This window comes from Dendropsophus ebraccatus, chromosome 3 (genome assembly GCF_027789765.1).
Source record: "Dendropsophus ebraccatus isolate aDenEbr1 chromosome 3, aDenEbr1.pat, whole genome shotgun sequence".
NCBI classification, from domain to species: Eukaryota; Metazoa; Chordata; class Amphibia; order Anura; family Hylidae; genus Dendropsophus; species Dendropsophus ebraccatus.
The window spans coordinates 105,301,504-105,323,587 of record NC_091456.1 but is presented as its reverse complement, the minus strand read 5'-3'; the positions used below and the strand labels follow the sequence as shown (position 1 = coordinate 105,323,587).

The 22,084-nt window shown below is 40.2% G+C and overlaps 1 protein-coding gene across 1 annotated transcript in view; it reads right to left on the bottom strand.

The window, feature by feature from the left end:
* EFNA2 (ephrin A2) overlaps nucleotides 1-21,569 on the bottom strand; it is a 459,103-nt gene extending 437,534 nt beyond the window's left edge. Inside the window, exons 1-2 of the mRNA XM_069964476.1 lie at nucleotides 21,489-21,569; nucleotides 20,925-21,401 (exon numbers count right to left, since the gene is read on the bottom strand). Of these exons, the coding sequence (XP_069820577.1) occupies nucleotides 20,925-21,043 (119 nt within the window). The 5' untranslated portion in view covers nucleotides 21,044-21,401; nucleotides 21,489-21,569. The remainder of the gene's footprint in view (nucleotides 1-20,924; nucleotides 21,402-21,488) is intronic.
* Between the last annotated feature and the right edge of the window lie 515 nt (nucleotides 21,570-22,084).

Sequence of the window (22,084 nt, the reverse complement as noted above, 5' to 3'; positions counted from 1 at the left end):
ATGAATAGAGCCTTAAATGAGCTGCTCCTTTTACTGACTAACACAGTATGGTCAACTGCATAGCATTGAACAATATGAGCACTTAATTTAATTACTGCTTGCAATAGTCCCCTAAAGGAACCTAAAAAGGATTAAAAAAGTTTTAAAAAAAATATATAAAATCTACAAAACAAGTTAGCATATTAGGTATCACTATGTGTGTAATTGTTTGATCTATTAAATTGTAATGTATTTATCGTGTACATGTGAACAATGTATGTGAAAAAAAACAAGCAACAGCAAGAACAAGATTATACAATCAGTATAATTATATAAAAATTATATATTAGAAAAAAAAAAGTTTAAAAATTATGAAAAAGTTAGATTAGGCCATTTTTTATTTAGCAAAAAAAGAAGGTAGGTTAGGTAGGGCATAATAGAGCAACCTCCTTGACAGCATCTTTGTACATACCTCTCCAGTCAGTGACTTCTACTGTGTGTATTAAATTTATCACTGACTTGTATGCTCTTCTTCTGCACTAATAAACTATTTTGTTTGCATTATCTTGTGTCCACCACAATAGTCATGTTTTAATGTATTTTTCTTGTTATTATAAAGACTTGTGGGGACTAACACCCTATCCTGTCAGTATCTAGAATCCCCCCAAAATGCAACAGCAAATAACTACCTTTATGCAGAATCAGATTCTATGTCATAAAGGGGTTTAATCCCATATAAGAGCTTCAGAGAAATCAAGTACCAGACACATCAACTGTTCAGAGGAGACTGCATGCCTTTATGGTCAAATTGCTGCAAGAAGCTACCACAGAGAAACTAAAAGATGAAAAAGAAAATTGTTTAGCCTAAGAAGCACAAGGAATTGACATTAAACCAATAGAAATCTGTACTGAATCTAAATTTGGGATTTTTTGCTTCCAACCACATCTGTGAGACGCAGAAAAGGTGATCGGATGGTTTCTGCACATGTGATTCCCACCAGGAGGCATGGAAGAGGTGTGATGGTGTGGGGATGCTTTGCTGGTTGGCACTGTTGGTTACTAAAAATTCAAGGCATCCTTAACCAGCATGGCTACCACGATACTGTGCAGTGACATGCCATACCCTAAGATACTGATTTGTTTTGTTATGTCTACAAAAGTTTTGAGAATGACACAAATATTATATTTTCACATGATCTGCTGCCCTCTGGTTTTTATGTGTGTTTGTCAGATGTTTTTATCATATACAGAAATATAATTGCAATCAGCAGTTAGAATGAGTTAATGCAGCAAGTCAATATTTGCAGTGTTGACCCTTCTTCTTCAGGACCTCTGCAATTCTCCCTGGCATGCTCTCAATCAACTTCTGGACCAAATCCTGACTGATAGCAGTCCATTCTTGCACAATCAATGCTTGCATTTTGTCAGAATTTGTTGGTTTTTGGATCTGGGGAGTTTCCAGGCCATGGACCCAAAATCTCTATGTTTTGTTCCCTGAGCCATTTAGTTATCACCTTTGCTTTATGGGAATTGTTAAGGAATTAAGGAATTGTTGATTGCCAAACTGCTCTTGGATGGTTGTGAGAAGTTGCTCTTGGAGGACATTCTGGTACCATTCTTTATTCATGGCTGTGTTTTTAGGCAAGACTGTAAGAGAGCCGATTCCCTTGGCTGAGAAGCAACCCCACACATGAATGGTTTCAGGATGCTTTACAGTTGGCATGAGACAAGACTGGTGGTAGTGCTCACCTCGTCTTCTCCGAATAAGCTGTTCTCCAGATGTCCCAAACAATCGGAAAGGGGATTCATCAGCGAAAATGACTTTACCCCAGTCCTCAGCAGTCCACTCCCTGTACCTTTTGCAGAATATCAGTCTGTCCCTGATGTTTTTTCTGGAGAGAAGTGGCTTCTTTGCTACCCTCCTTGAGACAAGACCTTGCTCCGAAGAGTTCTCCGCCTTACAGTGCGTGCAGATGCACTCACACCTGCCTGCTGCCATTCCTGAGCAAGCTCTGCACTGCTGGTAGCCCAATCCCGCAACTGAAACACTTTTAAGAGACGGTCCTGGTGCTTGCTGTTCTTTCTTGGGCGCCCTGGAGCCTTTTTGGCAACAATGGAACCTCTCTCCTTGAAGTTCCTGATGATGCGATATTGTTGACTGAGGTGCAATCTTTCTAGCTGCGATACTCTTCCCTGTTAGGCCATTTTTGTGCAGTGCAATGATGACTGCACTTGTTTCTTTAGAGATAACCATGGTTAACAGAAGAGAAACAATGATGCCAAGCACCAGCCTCATTTTAAAGTGTCCAGTGGTGTCATTCTTACTTAATCATGACAGATTGATCTCCAGCCCTGTCCTCATTAACACCCACAACCTGTGTTAATGGAATAATCACTGAAACGATGAAAGACTTTTTGATCGCTTTTTATTACAATTTTTCTGGATTTGATGCGACCAAAAATGCGCAATTTTGCACTTTGGGATTTTTTACGCTATTTACCGTGGGAGATCGGGAATGTGATAAATTAATAGTTTGGGCGATTACGCACGCGGCGATATCAAACATGTTTGTTTATTTATTTATTTAATTTTATTTATAACATGGTAAAAGGGGGGTGATTCTGACTTTTATTAGGGGAGGGGGCTTTTTATTAATAATAACACTTTTATTTGTACTTTTATACTTATACTAGAAGCCCCCTGGAGGACTTCTAGTATAGGTACACTGATCTCTCATTGAGATCTGTGCTGCATAGATATGACCCCCGGACGGGGTAAGATGTGTGGATCGCTCTTCCGGTACAACGTCCCGGAGGAACGATCCACCCCACTAGACACCAGGGAACGGCTGCATCAAGTAATCGGATGCAGCTGTCAACTTTGACAGCTGCATCCGATTACTCTATTAGCGGGCACGGCGATCGGACCGTGCCCGCTAATAGCTGACGCTCCCGGGCTATGAGCGGCACCCGGGACCACGTCGGTTCAGAGCGTGGTCACTGCGCGGCCCCACTCTGAACTCGTGGAGGCGGCACTAGACGTATGGGTACGTCCAGGGTCGCCTAGGGGTTAAAAGTTAAATATATGTGTCTATACATTGTATTACCGTATCTGTACAGTTCTGCCATACTGGTAGCTGATAGAAATCCAGGAAGTGAAGAATAATGGCATCTGTGCAAATCCACATTGTCTCCTGCTCCTTCTGCTCTCCCACCTTAGGAGACAAATATTCCATGCCTCTGTCTCACATTGTGTGTGTTTGCTGAGATCAGGCTGATGATGCAGACAGGGGGCAGGGCATGATCTCACAGGAGGCTTGGCTGGATTCCCCAATCCCCTGAGTGATCCACCATCTCTGACAAGCCAGAAGCAGGTGTTGCACTGATTTCTCTAACTGTGCAGAAGTGTGCAGTGAAATTAAGGCTGTGTTCACACATGTTGGAGTGTAATTGCAATACTGCAGCGTATTCACAAAGATGATGCAGTAACACAGGTAAATATTGCTAAACGGCAGAGAGGATCAGAGCCTTGCTGTGGGGCTCAACTTCAAAGATAACAGATGCTTGATCATAATATGTGCGTGGAAATGATAAGAAAAAAATTCAAAGAGTTCTTTACTTTATTCCAATATCAGCGTTACAGGTAGAGAATACAGCGTGCTGTGTGGTGTTACAGGTAGAGAATACAGTGTGCTGTGTGGTGTTACAGGTAGAGAATACAGCGTGCTGTGTGGTGTTACAGGTAGAGAATACAGTGTGCTGTGTGGTGCTACAGGTAGAGAATACAGCGTGCTGTGTGGTGTTACAGGTAGAGAATACAGTGTGCTGTGTGGTGTAGTGATGCACGATGCCCTGAAATATCGATACTACTATCGATATTCCGGGCCAAAAAACGGTTCAATACCAGGATTTCCTGGTATCGATACTTAATGTTAAACTGTGTTATTATGCAGTTTAACATAAAGTATAGTGCAGGGAACACGGCCGGCGGCTATCTGAGCGCCGGCCGTGTTCTCTGTGTGCCGCTCTCTGCTCCCACCTGTCATCTCCTCGCCGCGCGCACCCTCTTCCCCCATTGACGCCAAATTCAAATAGCCGACACATAGCTATCGTTTGTGTCGGCTATTTTACAATGTGGATGTCGCTGTCACACTGACAGCAGCATTACCCCCTCCTGAGCCCGCTCCATAAACAGCGGGGTCGGCTACTGTGTGTAGCAGACCCCGGCTGCTAATGACTGCGGGCAGAGCAGGGTCCGCGGCAGGAGAGGGAGAAGTGGTGTGTCCGGGAGAGGAGAAGGCTGGAGGAGGGGGCGGCAGGAAGATGCGGTAACTACATCTGGACGGAAGGACTATGAGGTGGCGGCAGCAGGAGTGTGAGGAGGGGCGGGAGGCCGGGGCCAGGGTAGACATTAACAATGTGGGGGGTTTACAGTCAGCCTGACTCTGACTGGGAAGGGAAGGGGGCTGTAACCTGCAGATTACTTTGCCGCCAAATCCAGGTCACCCTGCTGGGTCAGTGGTCAGCATGCCCTGACAGCAGGAATAGTGAAACTACAATGTCCATCATCCCCCTGATTGCTGGTGTGTGTTATATGGCTACAATGCCCATCATCCCCCTGCTTGCTGGTGTGTGTTATATGGCTACAATGCCCATCATCCCCCCTGCTTGCTGGTGTGTGTTATATGGCTAAAATGCCCTATCATCCCCCCTGCTGGCTGGTTTGTGTTATATGGCTACAATGCCCATCATCATTGCCCTGCTGGCTGGTGTGTGTTACATGACTACAACCCCCATCCTCCCCAATAGCAGGTGTGTGTTACATGACTAAAACCCCCATCCTCCCCCTGATAGCAGGTGTGTGTTACATGACTACAACCCCCATCCTCTCCCTGATAGCAGGTGTGTTTTACATGACTACAACCCCATCACCCTCTGATAGTTAAAGTGTTACATGACTACAACCCCCATCCTCCCCCTGATAGCAGGTGTGTGTTACATGACTACTACCCCCATCACCCCCCTGATATCTGAAGTGTGTGTTACATGACTACAACCCCCAACACTGATAGCTGAAATGTTATTGTCCATACTACCTGTCACCTTCCTAATCACACACGGTAAACAGAGCAAGCGCAGAAACCAACAAATTCAGCACCACAGAAAAACATGGTACTAAATAAAACTACAGATCAAAAAATGCCCCTCACTACCCAGCCAGACAGGCTGAGAGATAAAAAAAAAAGTGAGTCAGAGTTGGGCAAGTTTTTATTTATTTTAAATAATAGGGACTTTATTTTTAAAGTAATAAAATTCGTTCTGACCTGAACCCGGGGGTGGGGGAAGGGGGGGGGGGGGTCATTTCTATTCTTGTGTTTGTTTTTTAAATATAATTTATTAAGTATCGAATTGGTATCGAGCATTGAAAAAAAAAGTTGGTATTGGTATCAAACTCAAAATTCTGGTATCGTGACATCACTAGTGTGGTGTTACAGGTAGAGAATACAGCGTGCTGTGTGGGTGGGACCACAAAGAAATCATAGATTACTGCAAATAATTCAGTAACACAATGAATCTGCAATGTGTGAGCACAGTCTAGATGTTCTGCAACAGCTTTGGGCGGGGAATAGGCAGGGTGGGGGACTGTGATGAACAGCTGAGGGAAATCATTGCATTCTGGAACCTGTAGTACTGTGTACAACTGTTAAACTAGGAAGTGCAGAAACACAAAACAGAACAAACCCCCCCCCCCCAAACAAATGGATTTTTGGTAGTTTCAAAACTGGAATATATAGGTAAGTAATGCTTTACGCTTCTGCAGAAGTTTCATTTTTTTAACCTTTACCTTTTAACCTCTACCTTGAGTGCCCCTTTAAGGAATGGGATAAATTGTTTACCAAGGGAACAGTCAGTTCCTAATGTGTTTCTGTGTTTTCAACCCACTCCTGGTTTTGGTTAAAAAATTACTGACCAAAAGATTGAAGGAAATACTATGTGCGAACATAGCCTTAGATTTTTAATTTTTTAGAGATAATTTCCGTTTTGCACATTTATTTTTTCCTCCTTGTGTTTAAAAGGCCATAGCACTTATTTTTCACCAGTTGTACTCTGCAATGACTCCATTTAACTTTCCCATTAAATATGCTGTGAAACCCAAAAAACATTATTTGCCCAATGAAATAGAAAAAAAAAATCAGCAAGGTTTGTATTTATGCCTTTCACCTTGTGGTAAAACTGACATGTTATCTATGTTTCTGAAGTCAGTACAATAAAAACCATAGGCAATTTATATAATTTTTATTTTCTTTTACTAAAAAAAATGAAAAGAAAAAAAATATTAAATAAGTTAAATAGGTTTAAAATAGCTCTGTTCTGATCCTTATAATGCTTTTATTTTTATTTTTTTAGTCTATTTGGAGTTATTTCAGGCATAATTTTTTGCGACGTGATCTGCACTTTTTATCAGTATCTTGCTTACATATATGCAACTTTTTGATCATGTTTAATAAAAAAAATTTCTGGAAGCGACAAGATCGTAAATCTGCATTTTTGCACTTTAGCTTTTCTTGCGCTCACACTGTTTACCGTGCAAGGTCAAGAATATGATTGTTTAATAGTTTGGGCGAGCCTGCAAGTAGCGATAGCAAATATGTTTATTATTTTTTAATACTTGAATTTAATAGGAAACGGTGAGAAATTTAAACTTTTACTATGGTATGGATTTATTCATATTTTATAGGGATCAGTGCAGAACATATGTACTGCATATGCAGTATATGGAATCTGCACTCAATTGCTTCAGCCTGCTGCAATCCAAGTCAGGCAGCCTGGAAGACATGACAGAGGCCCCGGCCTGCCTGAAGGACAGATTGGCTCCCTAAGATCTGCACCACTGGACACCAATGCAGATATGCCAGCACCATTTAAATCCCACCCTTTAATACACAAGCCAAAATGTCATGAATGGAACTTTGGCGCAGTCCTCGGTGTGTAAGGTACGACCGAGACTGCGATTTTGGCCATAATCTTTCATTTATTCTGTGTTTTGTTTGCCTTTGTTTGTGCCCTGTCTGAACTGTGTCTTATTTCTTCTGGTCTGCTAATTGTTTTCCCTGCCCCACCCGTGTCTGTTCTGCTAAGTTTCTTCTGGTCTTGTAACGGTTAACCTGCCTTTGCCTCAGTGATTGACAGCTGGTCCCTCCTATCATCTTCTGGACTTGGTTCCTGGTGTCCTATTTAAGATTTCAGCTTCTGCCTGTGCCTTGCCGGTTATTGACTTAGTCTCTGCCTGCTTGTGTGTTCTGTTTTCTGGTTTCTCCTGACTCCTGTTTAGTTTCTTTTGACCTTGCTTGCTTGCTGCCTGCCTCTGACCATATTGCCTGTTTTCTGACTACTCTTTTGGATCCTGATTTTGTACCTTTGCTGCCAGACTGTTGTGACCCGGATTGCTGACCATTCTTATTGTGTTTGTTCGTTTTGTCTTGTCTATTGTTTCACGTATCCAGGCCAGGGATCGCCACCAAGTTGTCCGCTGCCATTTTAGGGCAGATTGCGGCAATTAGGTAGGGACAGTGGGAGGGGCTAAGCTCAGGGCTCACTTTCTCTTTGTGTTTGGTCCTGACATAATAACCGGCCCTAAAAAATCTGCTGCCCCCTCTGGTTCCATGACTACGGTAGAGGATCTTGCTATCCAGGTGGAGGGGGTGTCAGGCCTGGTAGTCAAGCTGGCTAACCAGGTCAATATGCTTATAGACATGGACCTAGTCACCCAAGTGAAGGGTTTGGCAGTACTGGTAGCTGAGCTGGCTGATAAAGTTCGTGTCCTTACAGCTAACCAGGCTGGGGCTGTGGCGCCCCCAGTGGTAGTGCAATCTGCTAAAGCTACAATGTTGCTTCCAGACCGTTTTTTGGGGGATAGAGACAAATTTGAAATCTTTAAAAATTCCTGTTTGTTGTATTTTCGTGTCAACCACTTCCCTACACAGCAGGAAATGGTAGCTATAGTTGTTTCACTGTTGCAGGGAGATCCCCAGGCCTGGGCTCTTAAACTCCCTCCTGAGGCTGAGGAGTGGAGCGATTTAGAGCACTTTTTTCTTTCTCTGGGAGCCATCTATGCTCAGCCAGATCATGTGGGTCTAGCTGAGACACAGTTACTGACCATTCGTCAGGGCAAGAGACCAGTTGAAGATTACTGTGCCGAGTTCAGACGTCACAGTGTGACCACCGGGTGGTGTGAGGCTGCACTGAAAGCATTATTCAAGCAGGGATTGTCTGATGGCATTAAAGATGCCTGGACAGGTCATCCAGATCCCCTTACCCTGAAGCAGGCCATGGCTTTGGCGGTACGCATAGACCGCAGGCTCAGGGATAGGCAAAAGGAGAAAGCAGGTCCTGACGTTTTTAAACCTTCTGTCTCTCCATCTCTGTCTTTGAAAAAACCTGTCCTTCCCTCTGATTACATCGAGGATGAACCCATGCAGTTGGGAGTTATGGGTATCAGGACCAGACGTGAACACCGGAGATTAAATGGTCTTTGTTTCTACTGCGGTGATGACGGACACTTCATTTGCCACTGTCCCAAGCGTCCCCTGCGGCCAGAACATCAGCGTCCAGGTGACAACCAGGGGAGTCACCTGGGCGCACAGGTACCTCAAAGTGGTGTGGGTATGCATTGTTGCTCTGCCGAACCTAATGTGAAATCTATGTGTTCACCCAAAGATGACACTGTAATCTTAAATAATTGCAACATGGAAGCTGAGTCTGTGTCTGATGCCAGTAGTATAATTGGTGATATCGAGCCTGTCAGTGAACCTTTAGTCAGTCACCTGGATGCCTCCGCTGATGAGTGGGAGACGGACAGTGACATCTCCAGTGGTGTTCAAACATGTGTTGTAAGAGGTAATTTTCCACCCACTCCTGGTACGTCTAATGAGGGTCCGGTGGCCCCTCATAAAAGGGGGGGTACTGTCATGAATGGAACTTTGGCGCAGTCCTCGGTGCGTAAGGTACGACTGAGACTGCGATTTTGGCCATAATCTTTCATTTATTCTGTGTTTTGTTTGCCTTTGTTTGTGCCCTGTCTGAACTGTGTCTTATTTCTTCTGGTCTGCTAATTGTTTTCCCTGCCCCACCCGTGTCTGTTCTGCTAAGTTTCTTCTGGTCTTGTAATGGTTAACCTGCCTTTGCCTCAGTGATTGACAGCTGGTCCCTCCTATCATCTTCTGGACTTGGTTCCTGGTGTCCTATTTAAGATTTCAGCTTCTGCCTGTGCCTTGCCGGTTATAGTCTCTGCCTGCTTGTGTGTTCTGTTTTCTGGTTTCTCCTGACTCCTGCTTAGTTTCTTTTGACCTTGCTTGCTTGCTGCCTGCCTCTGACCATATTGCCTGTTTTCTGACTACTCTTTTGGATCCTGATTTTGTACCTTTGCTGCCAGACTGTTGTGACCCGGATTGCTGACCATTCTTATTGTGTTTGTTCGTTTTGTCTTGTCTATTGTTTCACGTATCCAGGCCAGGGATCGCCGCCAAGTTGTCCGCTGCCATTTTAGGGCAGATTGCGGCAATTAGGTAGGGACAGTGGGAGGGGCTAAGCTCAGGGCTCACTGTCTCTGTGTGTTTGGTCCTGACACAAAATTTGCCACAAGCCACAATGAGCTTTTCATGTATTTGCATATGGGACTGTATACCCATAGAAACAGTCATAAAAAAAACATGCTGATGACTCCTGTCTAGGGCCACGACCACACAATGTGTTTTAAAAAGCTCAAGAACAAGAGAAAATAGTCAGAGGTTAGTTGAGGGAAAGATCGGAAAAAACGTGAGATAATATTACTTGAAATATTACTGAAAGAGTAGTAGATGTTTGGAACATACTTCTAGCACATGTGGTTGGCAAATCTTCAACAGAATTTAAACCTGCCCGGGATAAACATATATGTATCGTAAATAGATTGATCAGGTGGTCTTTTTCTGCCGACAATCTTCTATGTTTCTATGTTTTTGGTCATTTGATGGACGGCCGTGATGTCACGGCCACATAACGTCTTTTATTTTAAAATAATGGACGATGTTTGGCTGCAGAATGGCAGCCATCCGAAAAAACAGCCATCAAACGGCCAAAAAAAAAAAGTTATGTGGTAGTGGCCTATTGCTTAAACCACATACAATGTACATATGAGCATCAGAAATGTAACATGGAGTACTGAAAGAAGGTGGTCTGGACTGTTAAATCACATTTAGCTTACTTCCAGAAGAGGTGGCATCAGGACTCACTATGGGAGGAAGGCAACTTAGTAACACAGCATGATGCTTTGGACAACAGTCTGCTGGGAGGCCAATGGTCATGGCATTCATGTGAATGTTACTTTGACATATGACACCTACGTAAACATTGTTGTAGGCCATAAAATCATAATTAAAGCCATTTTGGAACATGTTTATACTCCCTTATTTGCATTTGATGGACATGTGTTACCATGATAGGTACAATGTTAAGGAATATGTTGTTGAGGATGATGACAATAACATTACAATAACAGACTCGCTAGTGATTTTTTTTTGTTTACCTTCTCCACAGAGTAATGGAAATTGCTTGAAAATCTCTAGTCAATGTTTCAATTGCTCTGTTAAAATATGTCTTCCTACAAGAAGTCTGTTTGTAGCCCCACACACCATTTGCATTGCATTTCACTTAGAAGGCACTTGTTCTTACAGTACCTACAGTAACACGTGTAGTGTAATACAAATACATCTACCTGAGGCTTAGAAGAGAAAGAAATAGGACTGAAACCACAAAAATATAACTATAAGACAATGATTGAAAAGATTCAATAAAAAGAGAAGGCCAAGAAAGATGTAGTATCTAGAAATATGAGAATTTACACATGAGTATGAGTGCTCATATGAGTAAAATGTACCTTAGCAATCCTTGGAAATTTTAGTATAATTTTAGATGAGCAATCTTTTTTATGTGTGAGTGTACAAAAAACAACTATGAACAAACCATGTGATTGAGTAGCGAAATGTAAGACTGTATCTGTTCCACATACATGCCAGATCACCCTTTATATAGTGCTCTGCAAATCTGCTTTCAACCATTTACAGTATATTTATAGTATAGTATAGTATAGTATAGTATAGTATACCTATCTATAACAAAGGAAATGAAGAGCTTTATTATTACATTAAATATAAATTCTGAAACAGAATACTGTCCACTCACTGATGGATGGTATACTTACCAGGATCCATGCTCAAAACTGAGAAATACAATGGATACAACAAACAGTATGCATATGCACAAAGCCAATATTTTTGTTCATTCAAAAAGTAAAGTGACAGCACAAACATGCCAATTCCACGTTTTCACTACATTACAGCCTCTATAAATTTACAATGATTGAAAGTGAGAAAAAACTAAACAAAGTAGCTATAAATGTAAAAGAAGTATACATAGTAAGTTGGGGCCTCAGGTTTTTTAAGGTTTAAAAGTCTTAATTGTCATATACATAAATACTTGTCCTGTATATTAATAATTCTGTGATCCAGACAATTCATCCAGGTTAAATGACACATTTTTGTGCCACATTATTTATGTAAAATTTGTACACCAGTTACACATTTAGGAATAGTAGCATCATTCTGGACACCCATATCTTCAGATGCAGTCAAATAAATCCCAGACATCTATATACCTAAATGACACTACAATTAACCCCTTGAGGACTAGGCCAATTTTAATTTTTGCACCTCGTTTTTCCCCCGCATTGTGTTTCAAAGGCCATACCGCTTTTATTTTTCCACCTACAGACCCATATCCTATCTTTTTTAAATTGTACTCTGTAAGGACACACTTTATCTTTCCTCGAAATATGATGCAAAACGGAAAAAAAAAAATATTTGTAAGATCATAGCCAATCATTGCCAATTTATTATAACTTTTATTTCACTAATTTAAAAAAAATAAACCTTTTTTACAAATAAATGAGTTTAAAATTGCTCTATTCTGACTCTTGTAACCCTTTTATCTTTCAGTCTGTATCGCTGGGTGAGTGCTCATTTTTTGCCGCACCGGCATATATGTGACTTTTTTATAATTTGTTATTAATTTTTTTTTTCTGAAATGTGACCAAACATCATAAATTTTACACTTTGGCAGGTTTTTGTGCTTATGCAGTTTACTGTGCAAGATCAGGAATAGTATAATTTAATAATTCGGGTGATTCTGCATCTGGCAATACCAAATATGTTTGCTTTTTGTCTATTTTATATAAAAAAAAATAGGAAAAGGGGTGATTTCAACTTTTATTATACGATTATTTATATAATAAGACTTTTTTAACACATTTTTGTAGTTCCTATGATTGCTCATAGAGATTAACGCAGTACATATCTATCTTTGCACAAAAAGGCAGCTGAAGGCAGCCTGTAGCAATTGCCAAACCAGGCCTAGCAGAGGCCTAGGGCTGTCTGTGCAATAGAAAGGCTTTCCACGATGCAGGAAACCAATGCAGGTATTTTTAGGGCTATATATTATATACATTATATGCGTTAATTGCCAATGAATCTGGAGCTAGAAGACACAAAACTTCTCTAGCAAATACTTTACTGGATGTACAGTGGCTATTTGCACTTTTGTAACTAAACCACGGGGCTCTGATTCCACACACCATAAGGCTATGCTCACATCATCTACGAACAACTGCTGTTGTTTGCCACTCAAAAACAATGGCTAATTGAAATTATTTCAACAGCCGTACCAAACCGGGCCAAATATGGACATATTTTTAATATAAGGCTATGTTCACATTATGTAGAAACAGCGGCTGTTGTCTAACAGATCCATGTTCATCCACCCGATCCACCCGAATGAACATTATTTTAAAACCATTGCAATCTATACACCGTATGGGTGTGACTGAGAATCAATTAAACATTGATTCTAAGTCACACCACGGCTGCAAGACAGCCACACTGTGTGTGAACTGTCAATTATTTCCAGTCGATGACAGGTCAATCAGTTCCAAAGCCGTATTGAACAACGGCCATTGTTCAATACACTGTGTGAACAATGGCCGTTGCTTCAATTGATTTCATTGCTGTTCTTTTTATTTTTGACAAGAACAGCTGTTGTTTTAACCTGCAACCACGGCCGTTCATGTCATAAAAAACATAGTCTGAACACAGCCTAATAATGCGTTTCATTAAAGTCAATGGGAAATTGGCTTCCAGTGCACACACAGTATAGAGAAACAGCTGTAAATGATTACGATCATCCAAATTACTTTTTCATTTATTCACACATTGTTTTATTTTTACTTACAATTACGGACATATTTAGCTTTTACTTTACTATGCAAGAACCTAGCGTATATCTAAAGGCTCAGTGGTAGGAGAACCACAACTGTGTGAAGGACTCAAATTTTACTTGAAAGAGCTAATGAGTGAAATCACACTGAAAACCATGGCTCCATGTGTGATGAGCAAGAAGCCCTCATGTAAAATTGACCATATGCGCAGTCTACTTTCATCACATTTAGGCTATGTATTCAGGCTATGTTCCAACAATGTAAAAATAAGGGCAAATAACAGACGTTGTGAAACAACGGTCATTACTAATGATTATGGTCATTAACAACGACCACTGTTTTGCAACAACAGAAGTTATTTGCCCCTAATTTTACATTGTGGGAACATAGTCTTGCACTGCATTTTTCTATTTGTTTCACTGTTTCCATTTCGTTACATTTAATTTTAACATACAGAAAAACATGGTCAACCACATTTTTGGATCAGTTTTAGGTTATGTTTACACACCGTAAAATACGTCTGTAATTTTGAGGTAAAAATAATGCACTTTATAAAAGTCAATAGGAAATTGGATAGTAGTGCACACACCGTATAGAATAACAGCCGTTATTGATTACAACCATCCAAATAATGAACATGCTTATTATTTCCCACCTGCTTTTTCTGAAGATAAATAGATACACCGTAATACTCTGGGTGTCACGTGTCGATCACTGGAGATGCCTTCTCCTGAATATCCACAATGCAAATTAATATACTGACACGTAGATGCTTTTGCAAACTATGGCTGTTTTTTCATCTGTTCACACATTGTTTTACGATCATTTTACCATGTTTGAACCTAGCCTTAGGCTATGTTCACGTATTGGTTTTTTTTGTCAGTCTTTTGGTCAGTCTTTTTTTAATCAAAACCAGGAGTGATAGGGTAAAACTATAAAGGAAACATTTGAACAGTTTCAGTGTCTTCAAACCACTCCTGGTTTTGGTTGAAAAGACTGACCAAAAGACTGACATAAATATTATGTATGAACAAAGCCAGGAGGAAAGTATTCTGCAGTATGGCATACAGCAGCATGCAACTTTACCCCCTGTTATTGCATCTGCTTTTTTTCCATTGTAATGCATATGTTAAACACAAACAAAAACTGTGTTAGCCTGAGTTAGCTGTACACTATTTTTCAAATGTTTAGCTATATCTTTTTTTTTTTAACATCTTTTAAATCTGGCATTTTGTTGAAGATATTGGGCTATTGTAAGAGGTGCACCAACCCAGTCAAAAACCTGTTCAAACAGACTACACTCATGGTATTAAGTACTTTTAGACAAATGACTGGGTTCCAAAACGGCCCTGATATTTTCAATGACCGTGATCTACCAAAAAAGTTCAGGTCATACAAACACTGAATATGACCCAAGATAACCTGATGATGTGGACAAAGTTCCAAATATACAGTATATTGTATATAGTAACTATATAGAGTGAGTAAGTTTTATGGGCTAAATATGGAGGTGACAGCTGACACAAATCCAATATTTGATCAGCCTTACTCTCTGATTACAATTTTTTCATGGCTAGAAGACTTTATTAAACATGAAATATCATAGGAAATACTGTATACATGCGTAAGAAGTCTAAGCAGCATTTTTATAGTCTCTACATATACTCTAACAGAGAGTATATAAGTACCCCTTTCATGGTGTTGATGAACCAAGAATGAAGTAATTTCCACATGTCACACATGATTCAAGGCTTACTGATGCATACGTCACCTGATAAGTGTAATTGACATCCAGAGATTGGTTGCTTGAAGTGAATAAGTTGTAGCATAGTGAAGATCTACAAAAGGACTTTATAAAGTTTTACCATTTTGTACAGTATAAGATGAAGATTGTGCCTGAGACATCCATTAACTGACAAAAAAAAGATCTTACAGGAAGTCTATGTAAGCAGCCAAGAAAATTCCAATCTGGCCGTTGTATTGTCCTCAAACATCTGAGATAACCATTACCAATAACGGAAGGCAAGTAGATTCCACCAAACAAGGTGATCTGCCATTAAGAATCTGACATCTATGGGTCACTATACTTCTACCAAATAATCCCACAAATAAAAAAATATGCTTGGCTGCCCTGTTGTATATTTACTTAGAGGGGTGTCCAGTAGAGTAAGAGTACTACACAATAAAAACATAACTTAAAACATAAATACTACTAACTGCAAGTGACACAATAGTAGTGACTACGATGCTAGTAACACAAAATGGGTATTAATATCAATTAACAATGTCTTTTTTGCACTACACCATATTTTAGTGACACTTCATCCCAAAGCCATAAGGTAAACTCACAGGTGTATTTTTCTTTTAACTGCACAAGCGTGTTTGGAGCGTGTTTGCATTTTATCTCAATAATTTATCATTTAGGATGATTTTCTAATGGTTGGATGCTGACGCCAAAACTAAACTATTTTACTTCTACATATTAGAAAATGAAATAGAGTGAACACAGAAAATAACAGTGCATTGAATACGATTTGCTTCCAAATGGGCATAAGATTTGGAGGGTTTCCTAGATTTGACCTGTGTAAAAAAAAAAATTTAGTGAGCGTAGTAAAATAGAAAATGGGGCATAAGTTCATGGCCAACATAGTCAAAAATTGTGGTCAGTTGAATGGTTTATAAATGCTACTCTTTGCATTAATATAATTTATAGATATATTTAATATTTTAAAAAATGGCCTTAATGCAAGGACACAAGAACAGTATAATCTATATATATATATATATATAAATATATCAACCCCAGGTATACGTATAAAATGGCTTCTGTCTGCTTTTTAGTTTAACAGCTACAAAGAAATAAAAATATAGATTTTATTTTTCCACACGGACCACTGATAATTGAATTACATTCGTTCTTTTTTTCTATAAACACTGGATTTTTGGAAAACTGTACAGCAATATACTTCAAGTTGTGTGTCGTCGTAGCATATCAAAGAATTTTTTTGAATTCTCCAATGAAAATTTCTGTTGTACTGCAGAGCTGAAGAAAAAAAACAGTTTAGTATGAAGTGTTCTCTTTTTTTTGTTTCGATTTATTGGATTTTTTTCCTGAAAACTTGTCCGGAACACTCTGAGTAAGTAAGCAGTGCTATTTTTACAGATCGCTATCAGTGTGTTAAATTATGTGAGGTGCTTAATCCTCTCAGACTGTTCTTTTTCATTTAATAACTCAAGCACTTGGAAAGAAGCCGGCCGGGACTGGAAATGCTGAGCTAAAAAAAAAAAAAAAAAAAACTGTTGATTCCGCACCAGACCTGGGATCCTTTAAGAATTTTAACATATGTTGAGCATTTAACTGAACAAAAGAAATATCTTAGGCCAAAATACAGTCACAGGCAGAAAACCAAAACTGGGGAAATGGGACTAAATATGTGGAGTAATACATTTAATAAAATCCATATGTTAAGAAATCAGAAGAAAAAAGGGAACTGCTGTGGACAAAGAGGCATAGCCCACAGTCCCTCAGCTGGAACATTGCATTGTTCCAATGAGAGCATACCTAGTCAGTTACAGATTTTATATAGTAAGCCCAGGGGTTTCTCCAACATGCCTAGACAGTTATGCTTCAGTAATAAGTTTTACAAAGTTAATCTCATGAATGGTGATTTGCAAAACAGAAATGTTTAGATTTAGTACTGTGTGGATAGAATAATATAGTTTCTACACACATGATATATGTGTACCAGCGTGTGTGTGTAGATGTGTATATGAACCACACAAATTATATACGTGTGTATGTATGCGTGTATCTACACATACTTCCATACCTACTTTACTATATGAATATAAAATAAAGAAAATGAATTGAAACCTTGAAATTTGTAACTAACAACCTTTTGACAGTCACTCATGCATTCCTGCACATGGATTTCTGAACACTGAATAGTGCATGGCTCTGCTGATTATACTCAATAGACTTTTGCAACCCTTAAACAATGAATATGTGTTCCCCAGTGACAACGAGATCAGAGTATGACATATAAGTTTTTAGGTTTTCTTAAACTTTTTTGGTTTTAGATATGTGATGTCTAGGTTTGCACTGAGCTATTCTCTTTATTCTTGCAGCTATGATTCTTCTTTCTAAAATCATTCATTCCAGGTGGCACCTCATGTAAAGTGATGTCAGTTCTAGGCATAGAATGATAAACACCTCGGCAGACATTGCCAAAACGCTTACTAATATTGGTTGGGGGGATTGCTGGAGATAGCTGGTGTTGCATTCCTAGAAGTACTGCATGTTTTTATTACTGATATTGATAGGTTTCATAGGAACCCCACTGAACAAATGTCAGCTCCTACTTTTGTTCTGAATTTGCTTCAGTAAAAATATTGTTGCTTTATAGATAAATGATTACATCATACCAATACTGATATTGATATTACCCCTAGATACAAGTACAAAGGGCAATGTGCTCCACAATACACACTTGGTGAGGCTATAGTGAATATGCCAACTTACTAAGCACTCTACACATTGAAAAAAATCTAACTGCTCCTTACAACAAGGTGAAACAGGCTTGACACCTATATAGTAACACAGAATAAAGTATGTTCTACACACATTTTACAATGTCAATACTAAAGATTCCTATGAACAAGTGTTACCATCATGGTAATACAAGAAATACTAGAAGGTATTTGCCAAGTCTACACATTATGATCATGCCATTGTTTACTACAAGGTAGATGACCATCACAGTCCGTGGCCAATGTGCTATCCTTATAGTTTGGAAACTAAGTCACATATATGCATCATGCCAACTGCGATCCATAGCTACCATATACATATAACTGTCAAGTGAACAGTGAACTAAATTACTCATCGAGTGCTCAACTACTAGCTCAGCATCTTTGTCAGATCTAAACTTAAAGCCATACTATGGCAGAAAACATGCCATATCTCTCCTCTCCATGGTTAAGGAAAGTAGACTTTGCGCCCAATGGGAACCCAATAGAATAAACATAATTAGTGTCTGGGATTGTTTTTTTTTTGTTTTTTTTTTACATTTCAATCATGCCAGCTCATATGCAATATGAGGACCACAATACTGACTGAAATATACGTAGTGTGAACCCAGCCTGAATATACATTCACCACTGAATCACATTGCACTACAAATGAATGCAGTCAAAGAAATTATATAAATAACATTAAGATTTAGGTAGGTAACAGGACATCTTAAAGAAATAATAACTATGTAGTCAAAAGAAGTCCTTGTTGATATGATGGTCCTAATAACTATATTTTGCATATAATTTCTCATGCACTTCTTATGTACACATAACATAGAAGCAGATACACACCCACTCATGATATATGGTACATACACAAATTCCACAGACACTGTTCATTACTTCACTCCACAATACACAGAATGATCGTGCCAGTCTCTACTAGTGATGCCAAATTGTCTGCACTCCACATACAATCATCATAGAAAAGTGTACTGTAGTATACAGTCCTAGCAAGTCTCTGATTATATTAATATGTTAGAGGGAACTTCACTATTACTCACATCAGTGCACACACATATCTCAACAAACCTGAAACACCAATGTCACGCACAATCTACCGAATAAACAAGTCTGGAATTGACCTAAACATGCAAATGTTATTCAACATGCAGACACAAATAAGTATGAAAAATCACCCCAACAATGCAAGCTTGGAAAAATACAGCAATAAAAACAACCCAATACATGCTACACCATGCATAATAATTATACATGAAAAGCTCACACGTGTTATATGCATTGCATGTCATATTAGTCATGATATTTGACATGCAGTACGTAAAGCAACTTTGTACTTATGCAAGGAAAGTAAGTTACCTACAACACAAGCATGCAACAAAAAGCATTTGTGTATCTTCTATGTGCAGAGGTAGATACGTGCATACTTTCCCCTATTTTACATGTATCATCCATATACACACATTGGATAACTAAAAGTAACTTTACAACACCTAGGTCATAATAATTTCTTCCAACCGTGCCATTTACCTTTACCCCATTAGACCAATAAGCATAGGAATGGGTGTCATAATAAATCCACACACTGCTAATGTCACTGTAAATGCCAAACAGACTAGTTGGCAACTTTTACAGCTTGGTGCCTGCATATTTGGGCAAAAGAGCTCATACAATACAATACTTTTTGCGCTTGCCAGCCTGTTCTCCATGAGATGTACTCATCGTGCCATCCAATTACACATAAAACACAATATGTATGCCAGTTTATACTACATAATAAGCATGACACATGCCAACTAATAGTATATAATATGCACTATGCATGCCAACCAATTGGACCTAATCTGCACTGTGCTTGCCAACCAATATAACAAAATACGCACTAGGCATGTTAACCAATAATAGAAAATTCACACTGGTATGCCAGCTGCCCCCGCACACAGCACCAAGTCTAAACAGACATTTGTTACAAGTGGCTGGTGGTTATTTTCTTGGGAGCCCATTTGTGATCATGAGATGCACTTGTAGCACATTATGATCCTGGGCATTAAGGGAAGAAGCCTCAGGTCCCTGGAGTTTTCTACAAGCAGCATCTGGAGCTTCAGATGGTCTGCCCAAGTTCAACATGGCATGTCACATACTGAATAGCCACAGAGTTGGCCTGTAGCCGAGATGTAGGGGCAAAAACACTATAATAAACAGCACTTAGCTTTGAACAGAAAAATCGAGCACATGTTGTTAACAGAATACTTTAACATAACATAAGGAAAGAGCAAGGATATAAATGACCAGTCAAGGTGATCAAATGTTACATTTATAGGAGACCCCATTACAAACCCTACATGGTAGCTGTGCTGCTTGCCATGTACAGTATATATGGAATGAATGGTTCTTAAGTATTTTTGAGGATGAAAACAAGAGGCTAAGAGAAAACTTTTATCATTGTCTTGGTATATAAGAAAACATCTTCCATATGTTCTTGTAATACTTTCTGCACTGACTTTCTAGAGATTCCCATATTTGACAGTTGTGTGACCAGGCTTCATACACTTTTCGTGTAATGTCCATAGTCCCATTGTTAAACGATTCAGTACTTCTGATCATTCACATACCATGAGAGAAAATGGCTCCAATAAGTCAGAAACTACAGACTACTATTTCTTCTCTAATACCCACAGCTCCAATAGTCTCCTTTGTTTCTTGGAGGGGGCGTGACCAGAAAGTTGGAATATTGCAGTAGATGTACCATAGCAGTTGTTTGCAGCGATGGATATGGAGGTCTGGAGCTCATTCAAGTTGTGGCTACCTGATGAAACTGAAAAAAGTCCACTTTCCTAAACATGTGGCACATTAGGTACCATAAAAAATAACCGTTCTAGCAAGTAGGCGGCAATATTATCTGGGTGGCATGGGATGTGTAGTTGTGCCTTAACAGGTAAGTGTATGATTTTACCTATAAGGTGTTCCCATAATATACTTACCGGACAGCCGCTGCCACCCTATTATACAATGCCACCCTGTATCATTCTTCACTGGCTGCACTGCTGTAAAGTTTCTGCCCTCCCCTCATCCTGTGCCCACCAAACTTGCAGCTCCTTCTTACCTGGGGTTACTCTTGTTCCAGTAGACTGCATAACGGTCTGATATCACTTTGCTGGGGTCATCTGTCCAGACACAGACCCAAATCAGGGCCCCCAGCAGCAGTGGGACCAGGGGCCCCATACTCGGGGTCCAAGTTTCTTGCTGCACTCACAGCGGACACTGTGCTGCCATGTCTGGACACTATCCTGGAGAAGTGTTCTAGAATACAAGTAGAGCTCGGTACCAAGGTTGTTCTAAGAAGCTAGTCACTTAGTCACTTTCTGCCAGCTCTCAGCTCCATGCCATGGGGGGTCTGCCTTGTACCCCAACAGTGGATCTGGCTCTCTTCCTTGCAGGGAGACGGTGGATTTCACTCAGGCCACTTGCAAGGAGCAGGCTCCAGCTCAGCTCAGCTTCTCTCTCCGCTTTCATGGTCTAGAGCCCAGGAGGTGACAACTCCTGAGCTCGGCGTGAGGGACCAGTCAGGACATCCTGCAGGCTGAGGAGGGAAAAAAAGAAACAGATCCTGAGGCAGAGTCCACACAACAGGTAGGAAGAACAATGCTGAAGCCAAACTAGCACACACACTGCTATATAGAGGATTCTGAGACTGCTGCAGATCCCAAGCCCCACTACTGCAAGTGCCAAATCCTTGTCTCCTCACTCTATCCAGCACACATCTCCCCTCCCTCCCTCCCTGTGCCTCCACTCCGGCCAGCCCTCGGCTCTCCTCCCTTACGCAGCATCACTGGGTGTGAGCAAAGAGCAGAACAAGATGGAACCTAATGGCGCCCTCTGCTGGCGCCTAAGCGGAATGTGCTTCCAGGTACAGCTCTGCTCGCTTACTCATTGAAGAAATCCTGTGAGTGTGATGTGGTGAGAGCTGCTCTGCAAGTGTGCTGCTTGCTGCTCTTTTAGTTGCCTGATCATGCCCTGCCTAGCAACCATGAGGTATTAGCGAGGAGGAGCAGATGCTACAGACAGAGCCACAAAGAATAGCATGGAAGAAAGTGTTCTCATCCCAGGGTGGCTTCTTTCCTGTCACCTCCATTCCTAGCACAACACCACAACTGGTGACAAGGAGTAACCCCTTAGTGACCAGCCTCTTTTCAGCTGTTTTCTATTTCTTGTTTAGTTTTTCATCCTCACATTGCTAAAGCTCAGGCTTTTACTTTTCCATTA